The 12,500-nt window shown below is 43.8% G+C and overlaps 1 protein-coding gene across 2 annotated transcripts in view; it reads left to right on the top strand.

The window, feature by feature from the left end:
• The window catches only part of LOC145395906 (uncharacterized), an 18,076-nt gene extending 8,616 nt beyond the window's left edge, over window positions 1–9,460 (top strand). Inside the window, exons 2-5 of one of the 2 annotated variants that reach the window (XM_080269429.1) lie at window positions 4,751–5,603; window positions 6,842–7,080; window positions 7,826–7,937; window positions 8,255–9,460. In XM_080269429.1, the coding sequence (XP_080125555.1) occupies window positions 5,470–5,603; window positions 6,842–7,080; window positions 7,826–7,937; window positions 8,255–9,008 (1,239 nt within the window). In that variant the 5' untranslated portion in view covers window positions 4,751–5,469 and the 3' untranslated portion in view covers window positions 9,009–9,460. The remainder of the gene's footprint in view (window positions 1–4,750; window positions 5,604–6,841; window positions 7,081–7,825; window positions 7,938–8,254) is intronic. The other variant, XM_080269430.1, reaches the window with a different exon arrangement.
• Window positions 9,461–12,500: the final 3,040 nt, after the last annotated feature.

Here is a 12,500-nt window from a genome sequence, read left to right on the forward strand (position 1 = left end):
CTCACTCTCTCTCTCTATTAAGGTCATAAGGAAGTAGCCCACACGTCACCAGGTATCGACCCAATGACGTAATCGCCGCCCTTATACGACCTCCCGCGTGCGTCTCAGCGACATGAGGAAGCGAATCGTCTTGTTTTTATCCCCTTCATTCCGGTTCGCGTTTCCTCCATTTACTAGCGAATTTGGCGATAATCTACATTCATTTTGAGGTAGATTTTGGTAGATTTAACCCTCTTTTATGTATTTTGTAGTGGAGTAAAAATATAGTGTCATTCTCAGCGCCATGGGAAGGTAGCTCACGGTTTGTTGATATTGTCCTCAGCCTCATGGGGAACTATATCGGGTTTGTTTACATCTGACCCCAGCCTCATGAGGAAATATAGAGATTAGCTTATTTACACTCTCGAGGGATTCTGACATGTTTACTTTCCTGGTGATTTCTCTGGTCTGTTTTCATCTAACGGAACTGGGCGACTCAAGCTGAATACGTATGAAATTTGATCCGCATAATCCTTCTCACCACTTAACGACGCTCCCTATCACCTATTCCTTAGCGATTTATTTTTGGATACTGCTGGTTGAGCATTACCCTTGTTCCCGTCGGTTAAGGAGGCTCCCTATCGCCTCTGCCTTACCGATTTATTTTTCGATATTGCTGGTTGAGCCATACCTTTATTCCCGCTCCCTATCGCCTCTTCCTTAGCGATTTATTCTTGGATATTGCTGTTGAGCCTTACCCTTATTCTCGTCGGTTAAGCTCCCTATCACCTCTTCCTTAGCGATTTATTCTTGGATATTGCTGGTTGAGCCTTACCCTTATTCTCGTCGGTTAAAATCCCTATCACCTCTTCCTTGGCGATTTATTTTAGTTTAGCCCTACCCCTATTCTCGTTTTCAGACAATCCTGTAAAACGTAAAATATAACAAACCGACTAAGTCATTTTATCCCCGACTCGCTTACAGGCCGCCGATCCGATGTCATGTCAGTTTTTTTATTTTCAGTGGAAGGGTAACAGGAAAATGAATTACTCATGCAGTGGGTGAGACGAAGCGAGACATTTTCCCTTATTATTATCCTGCTAGTGTGTGTGTGTGTGTGTGTGTGTGTGTGTGTGTGTGAGAGAGAGAGAGAGAGAGAGAGAGAGAGAGAGAGAGAGGGAGGGAGGGAGGGAGGGAGGGGGCAGGATGGCAGTGTTCATTGTACGAAATTATACAATACCATTATAGTATACAATTTTAGGCGTATAAGGAGGAAGGAAGGAGAGGCGTGAGAGTGATACTACAACAAACACGTCACTCTTCTCTCTTGTCATGCTGGTAATTTCAACGCCGGACCAAGGACGAATCCGTCCCCACCACTAAAAGAAAATATTAAATCTGAAGCAACAGGCCAGAAATGAGTCATAATTCGAGAACCGGTGGCCCGATTGGACTGGAAATTGTTTTATTCTTCAAGTTACAGCATTTTAACGGTACCTTGGTCTAACGAAAATTGCTCTACGTTGCACCGTCTTTGCTGTATTACGGTGACAAACAAACATACAAAAATCAGATCATTATAACATTAATCTCGACACGTAATAATTAACAGGTATTTTGCTGTACTGTGACCTGATGTTGAAGTTGTTGTTTTTTGTTTTTTTCCATACGATTCTGTTCAGCATGGAGAGACTTAACAAACTAGGTAATACTACTATTACTACTACTACTACTACCACTACTACTACTGTTCCTGCTGCTACTATTACTACTGTTTCTTCTTCTCTTACTACTGCTGTACAACCTATTATTGCTATTACATCATCATAATTATCATCATCATCATCATATTATTATTATTATTACTACTACTACTACTACTGCTACTACTACTACCACCACCACCATCACCACCACCACCACCACCACTACTACTACTACTACTGCTACTACTACCACCACCACCAACCACAACCACCACAACAACATCCCTCACCCACCTTACATAAAACACCACACAAATCACCAAACACATCACCGCCATCACACCACCCTACCCACAAATTCCACACACACCTAACACCCGTAATTCCAGGCTCCTCATTCCCGCCTTAGCGCTACACCAGTTGCCTAATCCGTTAAGCTGGTATTAGCCTGGTATAGATACGCTCTGAGGCGGTAACAGTGTCGTCAAAATACCAGGAATACCTTTGTCTGGCTGCCTCTCTCTCTCTCTCTCTCTCTCCCCTTCTTTATTTACTTGTCTACCTGATAATTCTCTCTCAATCTATCTATTTCTATCTATCTATCTATATTTCTGTCTTTCTCTCTCTCTCTCTCTCTCTCTCTCTCTCTCTCTCTCTCTCTCTCTCTCTCTCACATAAAAAAAAAATTACTTACTGGGAGTTCGTCAGTGATGTCCCTAATTCTAATAATAATAATATGTAATTTTGTTCCTACTTCTGAATGTTTAATAATAATAATAATAATAATAATAATAATAATAACGAATAAATCAATAAATAAACTCCCCAAAATATATTCCTCCTGAAACAAAAACAAAAAATAATGAGTTAAAATGAGAAAAAATAAATAAATAATTTCAATTCGATATATTTATTCAGAATGGAGGTCATAGGCAGAGGGAAAAAGAGAGATATAGTGTGGAAAGATATAGAGATGGAGAGAAAAGGGAAGGAAAAGAAAGAATGGGGATATGGAAGGGAGAGAAGAGGAAGGAAAGGTGAGGGGAGGGAAGGGAAGGAGGGTAGAGGGAGGAGGAGGAAAGGTAGGGAGAGAAAGGGAGGGATAGGGAAGAAAGAAGGGGAAGGAAGGAGAATGGACAAAAGAAAGTGGGAGTAGAAAATGTGTGTGTGTGTGTGTGTGTGTGTGTGTGTGTGTGTGTGTGTGTGTGTGTGTGTGTGTGTGTGTCGCCAGGTGGTTAGCGACCTTGACAGATGGCTGTTCTTATCTCCCCACCTGCTGGTTCGAGAGAGAGAGAGAGAGAGAGAGACTACTGACACACACACACACACAACACAAATACCTCTCTCTCTCTCTCTCTCTCCCTCTCTCTCACCTGTTCCAAGACCTTAATTAACCCACACAGGTGAGACAAAGAAAAGGTGACGCTTCTCTTTTACAGGTATAGGTAAGGCTGGGAAAAAAGAAAAAGGAAAGAAAGAAAATGTGAAGACAAGGACTGAAAGATGGGAAAGGTAGGGTAGGGTTGGGTTGGGTTGGATTGGGTTCGGTAGGGTAGGGTAGGGTAGGATAAGGTAGGGTTGGGTTGGGTTGGGTTGGGTTGGGTAGGGTAGGGTAGGGTAGGGTAGGGTAGGGTAGGGTTGGGTTGGGTAGGGTAGGATAAGGTAGGGTAAGGCAGGGTAGGGTAGGGTTGGGTAGGGTAGGGTAGGATAAGGTAGGGTAGGGTAGGGTAGGGTAGGGTAGGGTAGGGTAGGGTAGGGTAGGGCAGGGTAGGGTAGATGTGGATATGGTATGGGGATAGGTGGAGAGGAGTGATAAATGGATGGGAAAAACAAAGATTACAAGAACAGAAAGAATACAGGTAGACAGACCCACACACAAACAGACAGGTAGATAAAGATGAGTTTGGAAGATAGATTAAAAAAGGAAAGAGACAGATGAACAGATAGATAGACAGATAGATAACAGAGAGTATATGGGTAAAAAGTAAGGTATAATAAGGTAAGGATAGGTAAGGGAAGGGAAGGGCATGAGAGGACAAAGGTAGGGATGGAAAATAGACGCAAAAACCAAATACCATACCTCCAGCCTTGCCAACTGCCGCTATGACTCACACACACACGTACATGGTCTCTCACACACACACACACACACACACACACACACACACACACACACACACACACAGATATACGTTCATGGTTATTCACACACACTCGTTCATGGTTATACATACACACACATCCATACGTACATAGTTTTACACCCCCCCCACACACACGTACATGGTTACACACACACACATACATACATACGTACATGGTTATATATACACACACACACATTCTTCAGCCTACACAAAGACGACATGCACACAGTTATACATACACACACAAGCATACCCGGCCAACGTGGTTATAAATGTACACACACACACACACACACACACACACACACACACACACACACACACACACACATTCTCTCTCTCTCTCTCTCTCTCGGCCACTATCTCACACACTTGTCGCTTACCTCTCGGGGGAGGGGGGGACTAAAAGAAAGAGTTACTTAATCAAGCCACTTAATCTTCTCTCCTCCTTTACGAGCTTTGTAGACCCCTTAACACCTTTTCCTTAGCGATTTATTTTTAGACAGTAGCTTTTTTTTTTTTGGGGGGGACGTTATACAAAGTGAGGCGATATTAAAAGGATTTACATAACAGAGGAGGAATGTAAGGTGTTGAAGATAATAAATCTCTAGGGAAAAGGTGATAGGGAGATCCTTTAACGTAGATGGTAAAACTTGATTCTCTCTCTCTCCTCTCTCTCTCATACCACTTCACAGCACTCTATTCAGAAGCACAATATTCATTCTCTCTCTCTCTCTCTCTCTCTCTCAGGAACACAATAATCATACCCTCCTCATTCATAATAAGCAAATTACCAAAATCTTCAATAATCATACTCTCCATATAAATAATAAAAACTAACATTGAATTATTATAACGCTTTAATTAATGTTCAATGGGTAACTCCTTTATTCTCATTTTCTTTCCTTCCTTTTGCAGATCGACATTCGACAGACACTCATTCCACGTTGTCGACCTCTCCCGGCACACAGACTCTCTCTAGTACACAGAAAACACACTCTAGCCCTCTCTCTATCCCTCCTACACAGACCTATACCCTACCTAATTCTATAACACACTCAGAATAACACAGAACATAGCATAACTCCTTCCCTCTCCATATATCACAGAGACTATCACTTCCAGACTCAATCCTCTCTCCATATAAACACACGAATATCTATCTTTAATCTACTACTCTCTCCATATATCTACGACTCTCCACACACTGTCTCTCCACCTCCTGAAGTTCTCTCCACGTTCTCTAGTCGTCTCTCTGCCTAAAAATCTCTCCACATACTTACAAGGTCTTCCACACGCCTTAGCATTTTCTCCAAACACTCATTCCACCTATTCTAGCACTCATTGTATACTGTTAACTCCTCACTAGCACCACTTAGCACCCACCTAGCACTCCATCCACACCGTCTAATCATCCTACCACACATCCTGCACCTCATCCACACCCTGTAATCACCCTCTACCACACTCATCCACACCCTCTAACCTTCCTCCACATCACCTACACTCTGACCTTCCTCCTACACCTTCCACACCCCACCAACGCTCGCTAATCCTTCTCCCACACTTCTCACGCCCCCTATACGCCCCCCAGCGCTCTCTCCACGCCCCCCGGAGCCCCCGACAACCCCGGCAGGATGGGACGTCGTAGGATTCAACGTTGTAGCACCATGGAACTGAAGGACCTGTTGCTAAACTCCTCTGGAGGGAAGTGGTTCAGGCCTGTTAATTCCGTGGACGAAGTGTTTCCCGGGATCTTGCTTGGCGATGCGTAAGTACATGGGATGGATAGGTGGACAGATAGATAGATGAGTAGAGGTTGATATAGAAAGAGGGTTACATAGACAGATAGAAAATATAGATATATATATAGACAGACAAACAAACAGAAATATATAGATGACAGATAGACAGACACACAGACAGATATAAATATAAATATGGGGGAGGCGGTGGCAGAATCGGTAAAGAGGCGGCCTGCAGTCCTAATGGACCCAGGTTCGAATCCCGGCTGGGGCAGGGAACAGTTTAAGGATTTGAATTCTTAAAAAGCAAGACTTTCCTGATCAACCAGATGACCCGCCGACATGTCGTAAAAATACCCCCGCTAATACCAGTACACCAGTCCTGTATGAGACAGCCCTAGCATGTATTCAATATGGATGGTGGGTGTTAGCGCCGAAGTGGTGACATGTGGGGATGTAGGAGGACTACTGGGCCCCAAGGAGGACTACTGGGGCTTGGGAAGAGGCCCTAAAGCCTTTGCCCAGAGTCGGACACATAAAAAAATAAAAAATAAAAAAAAAAGTACAATATATCGGTATAGATACACATGCATAGGTATGCAGTGATAGATGGAATGATGAATGGATAGAAAAATAGACACACACACACACACAGGAGAGGCAGACAGGGAAAGACAGACACAGACAATAAACAGGCCAGACAGACAGACAGACAGGAACAGGTAGATATAGAGATAGATAAATATAGATTAAAAAATAGACAGATAAAGATACAAAGCCAAACAGCCAACAAAACACGAAAAAACAAATCCACAAACCCACCCTTTCTTTTCTCATGAATACGGCACTATCAACGCAGTATATAAATAAAGATAACAAATAAAAAAACAGATAAAGATACAAGGACAAACAGCCACCCAGACACTAAAAAAAACACAAAGCATCACAAACCTTCCCCTCCCTTCCTCCTACTTCCAGAGACACGGCACTTTCAACGCAGGGAATTAAGGACCTGGACGATAAATGTAGATAAAAAACAAACAGATAAAACTACCAGGACAAACAGCCACACAAACACTAAAAAAACACAGACCATCACAAACCCACCCCTCCCTTCTTCCTACTTTCAGAGACACGGCACTTTCAACGCAGGACGATACATATAGATAAAAAAAACAAACATATAAAGCTACAAACAGTCACCCAAACACTAAAAAAAACACAATCCATCACAAACCCACCCGTCCCTTCCTCCTACTTTCAGAGACACGGCACTTTCAACGCAGGAACTTAAGGATCTAGGCGTCACTCACGTCTTGAACGCAGCCCACGGTCAGAACAACAACGTTTACAATGGCTACGTGAGCACCAATCCCACCTACTACGCGAAGATCAAGAACCTGAAGTTTATGGGGATACCTGCGATGGATATGCCTGGGTTTTACATCAGGCCTTTCCTACGCCAAGCTGCTGACTTCATACACAAGGCGCTGAAGGAAGGAGGTATGTTGGTGATGATGGTGGTGGTGGATTGTGAGGTGTGGGGGGGATGTGTGTGTGGGGGGGGTGTTGTGTGGGAGGGGTGGAAGTGGGGGGTGTTGTGTGTGTGGGATGGGTGTTGTGTGTGTGTGTGTGTGTGTGTGTGTGTGTGTGTGTGTGTGTGTGTGTGTGTGTGTGTGTGTGTGTGTGTGTGTGTGTGTGTGTGTAGATAGGGAAGGATAAGGATGATGATGATGATGATGATGACATGGGTAGAATAATGATGACGACGACGACGACGACGACGATGATGATGATGATGATGATGATGATGATGACAGGTAGAATGATGATGATGATGATAACATGGGTAGAGTAATAATGATGATGATGATATAGGTAGAATGATGATGATGATGATGATGATATAGGTAGAATGATGATGATGATGATGATGACATAGGTAGAATGATGATGATGATGATGATGATGATACATGATAAGGGTGATGCAAGGGTAGTAAGGCAGGGATAAACTGGGTATGATAATGACAATGATGATGATACTGAGGAGGAGGAGGAGGAGGAGGAGGAGGAAGAAGAAGAGGAGGAGGAGGAGGACAGAGAAATGGAACAGAAAGTAGGAACAGGGATAAAATATGTACCAAAGACTGAGAGAGAGAACGTAAGGTAGACAGGTAAATTGAGAGAGACACAGGTAAATCAAAGCCAGCTAATTAATATACGGTGTTTCTGTGTGTTTTTTCCAGGCAGGGTATTAGTCCATTGCATGTGTGGTATTTCTCGCTCGGCCTCCCTCGTCTGCGCCTTCCTGATGTTGAAGAGAGGCATGACGGTGCAGACGGCCCTCTCTACCATCAAGTGAGTTAGAGTTAGAGAGAGAGAGAGAGAGAGAGAGAGAGAGAGAGAGAGAGAGAATTTTCATATCCGCATCTTGTGTGTGTGTGTGTGTGTGTGTGTGTGTGTGTGTGTGTGTGTGTGTGTGTGTGTGTGTGTGTGTGTGGAGAGAGAGAGAGAGAGAGAGAGAGAGAGAGAGAGAGAGAGAGAGAGAGAGAGAGAGAGAGAGTTTCCATATCGGCATTCTTTTTTTGTATGTATGTATGTACGTATGTATGTGTGTGTAAGTGACCTAATATAGCCTAGTATATGATGGTGACCTGACGTGTTTCCTCCATCAGGAAAAGGAGAAACATCTTCCCCAACCAAGGCTTCCTGAGTCAACTGTGTGACCTGGACTATGAGCTACGGAAGAGTGGCGCTGTTACTGATAAGCCGGAGGAGATCAAGCTGCCCCCTCTCCAAATCCAGCCTGAACCCGAGCCAGAACCCCTGCAGAACCCCAAGGCCTTCCCGAGGTTCACCCTGGTTCCAAGCCGCCCCCTGGACACCTACACAAGCACCAAGAATTATGTGGTGCCACGCCGCGCTCGCTCCGTGGAACGCTATGAGCCTCCTCGCTACCCCTTCCCGGATAATCCTCTGGTGGATGCTGTCAGGGAGGCACGGAGCCCTGTTAGAGAGCTGTCACCGCCGCCACGTCCCATCACCATGGCCTACAGCCCGTACGACGAGGAGCCTAAGGTGTTTGATACGTACCGCCGCTATGCACGCAATGTAACCAGCCCTATTCCACACCCGACCAAGTATGAAAGCCTGGCCCCTTACGACTCACCGAAGACCCGTCCCTACAGCCTGGCCACGCGCTCCAGGAACTTCTACTACGACTACCCCTACACTAACGACCCTGCCTACGACTACATCAACAATCTCACCAGGTACTACGACTCCTACAAGTACAGTCGTGCCTCCCCCGAACGTACGTACTCCGGCTACCCATACACAGAGAAGTACATCCCAGCGATTGCCAAGTACCCCTCCACTTACCGTACCCTGAACTCCACACTTACACCCCTCACCAGTGTGTGGATCTAGACTCCTACACCTCCACACTACCACCACAACACCACACCTTCACACCACCCCACACCACCACCACACTTTCACACAGCCCCACACCACCACCACATCTTCACACCATCCCTCACCTTCACACCACCCCACACTACCACCACACCACTGCCAAACACCACAATAAATCCCACACCACTACCACATATCACCACACTACACCATACCACACACTCCAACCAAACAACCACTTTCGACCATCCACCACCACTCCACACACAACACCAAACCATACCACACACTCCAACCACACAACCACGCACCACCACCACACCAAGTCCGCCATAAACCCATCTCACTCGGCCCCATATAAAATCATCAACACAGGATCAAACTAAAGAGAATTCAAGCCTACAAACCTTGGAATATTCCGACCTGATCTTCCTCGCCCAAACCTCTTCAACCAATCTTGTAAATAGTGTACATATGAGCTTATCTTTTTCGTTGGCGTTTCAGAGTGAGTGAAATTGGAAAGGTGTAATGAGTGTGCTTGGAGAAGTGTGTAATGCAATGCTGGTTGAGGTGTGTGTGTGTGTGTGTGTGTGTGTGTGTGTGTGTGTGTGTGTGTGTGTGTGTGTGTGTGTGTGTGTGTGTGTGTGTGTGTGTGTGTGTGTGTGTGTGTGTGTGTGTGCAGGATGGCTGTATGCTTGTCTGGCTGAGGGCTTGAGTGTAAATGGGTGTAGGTGTGGAGGTAGGTAAGGGTGTGGAGTGGGTTAGCAGGGCGTACTCCCCCTTCTTGGATCATGTTTTAGCCCACAAAAGGTATATTAGGGCTTCTCATACACCCAAAGTTTTAATCTACGAAAGGTGTAGTCATGCATATACTACACCCAAAATTTTCACCCACAAAAGATGCATATGTGTCGCGCTACCTGGAGACACTGGCTGCCCTGTCCCTCTCAAAACATGCATTTCTTGTCTACATATTCCCTTATAATAATCAAAAAAAGTATCACACATAAGTAAATGGTATTCTTCATTACTCAAGCTGGTCCAAGAAGGGGTGGGATTAACTGGGAGTGATGCAGTGATAGTGAACAGGAAAATGAGTGAATGTTTGGTGAATAAATACGACGACGGAATGTGGAATAATGAATGGGTAGATGAATAACACGTAGTGAATGAATGTAGTGAGATAAAGAGGAGTAAATTTTCTAGTCATTAAAATAGGTAATTCACCCCTCCCATCCAAACCCCCACACACCCACACCCGTCTGGCTCCCTCTACTAACATTTATTTTTGTTATTCGTGTGTTCATCTTTTGTCTTAGTGTTTGCCAATCGAAAAGAAAAAAACATCCTTCCATTCTGTCTCGATATTTTCTCTTTTGTCTTAGTGTTTGTCAATCGTAAAGAAAAAAACATCATTTGATTCTGTCTCGATTTTTCTAACTATAACAAAAATACAGTTTCTCTGTTTACAAAAATCGCCACCTGTAATTAGATAGGCAGGTGAAAAAAGCAAAAGGTAATGTCATCAAAATTCGCTACCTGTATGGGAGAATTGGAAGTATAATATGTCTTCTGAGTATGTTTAAGCTGTGGAATAAAGCCTTCAACTCTATTCGTTTCTAATCGCCTTTATGTGGATTCTCATACCTCTATACGGGATTTAAACGAGTATGTGTTTTGAGTGAGTGGGTCAAAGAGATGTAGGAGAATGTGTAATTAATGTCTTTTAATTCCCCTCACCAGTAAATCAATACTCCAAACTAGGATCACCTGTATACCTGCTAATGACGTCTATGTACAGGATTAAAACGTGTGTAGGACATGTACTACGTGAGTGGGGTGTCAAAGAGGCAGAGAAGAATCTGTAATACTGTCTTTTACTTTCTCTTACCAATAAATAAACCAAAATTCCTACCTAGCATCATTTGCATACCTGAGAATGATGTCTGTACATGATTTAAACGTGTATAGGTCATGTACTGCGTGAGTGGAGTGTCAAAGAGGTATAGAAGAATCTGTAATACTGTCTTTTACTTTCTCTTACCAATTAATAAACCAAAATTCCTACCTAGCATCATTTGTTTACCTACGAATGATGTCTGTACAGGTTTTAAACGTGTACAGGACATGTTTTGAGGTACTGATGAGGCCCTAGAACTTCCATATTGTTTTTCAGACCTAACTATAGATCGAAATATGTAATTAAAAGTAACCCAGTTCTGTTTGTCTACGTTTATTCCTCATGTACGGTACTGGAACGTGTCTGGATCGTGTTCCGTACGTGTAAGGAACGTGAGAGGACCGGAACACGTGTAGCTCGTGTTTCGTGCGTGGAAGTAAGAGAAAGAGAAAGCGGAACATGTCTAAAACGTGTTCTGTGATTGAGAGTAACGTGAAGCAGCGAAATGAAGGACTGACTGACTCTCTCTCTCTCTCTCTCTGTTGATAGGTGACACTTTTGATCTACTAATGCCGTGAATAAAAACTGAACCTGTTTGTAAATATGTGTTTGGATTTTCCTTCACACACACACACACACACACACACACACACACACACACACACACTCTCTCTCTCTCTCTCCCCTATCTCTCTCTCTCTCTCTCACACACACACACACAAACACACTCTCTCTCTCTCTCTCTCTCTCTCTCTCTCTCTCACACACACACACACACACACACACACACACACAAAGAAACATGATAATTTTTAGATCTAAAATAAGAAACAACAAAGCTAATAAAAATAAAAAAGAACGACTGCCCTGAGAGAGAGAGAGAGAGAGAGAGAGAGAGAGAGAGAAACATCACTACTGATAACTTTAAAGAAAATACTCAAAAAAGGGAATCATTTACGAGAGAGAGAGAGAGAGAGAGAGAGAGAGAGAGAAGGGGGTATCAACAACACGAGGGCTAATAAGACAAAATATTATTCCAAGTCCCAATGCTCCCCAAGAACAAGACAAGCAACCATCAGTGTTCTATCCAGGTCCCCCAAAACGTATGGGAATTGAACTCGAGATCTCTCAGTCACGGATCAGATGAGCTGACCACTACACCATAAGCTCCCCCGTGGACACTATACCCCTTTCATTCTAAATTGGCCAAATACGCTAGTCACGAAGAAGTGCTATGGAAAGAATGAACACTGTCTAACTTGGCCTAAAATTGCCATCTCTCTATCTTGAATGCTGAGTTGTAGCAAAAGAATGGGACTGGAATACGCTAGTCACGAAGAAGTGCGTATGGAAAGGATGAACACTGTCTAACTTGGCCTAAAATTGCCATCTCTCCATCTTCAAAGCTGAGTTGAAGCGACAGAATGGGTTAAGATTATGCTAGTCACGAAGAAGTGCTATGGAAAGAATGAACACTATCTAACTTGGCCTAAAATTGCCATCTCTCCATCTCGAATGCTAAGTTGTAGCAACAGAATGGGATTAGTATATGCTAGTCACGAAGAAGTGCTATGGAATGGATGTACAGCCGCATTCTCGTCGAT

Source organism: Coenobita brevimanus, chromosome 33 (assembly GCF_032717465.1).
Source record: "Coenobita brevimanus isolate Jiangsu-jjx chromosome 33, ASM3271746v2, whole genome shotgun sequence".
NCBI classification, from domain to species: Eukaryota; Metazoa; Arthropoda; class Malacostraca; order Decapoda; family Coenobitidae; genus Coenobita; species Coenobita brevimanus.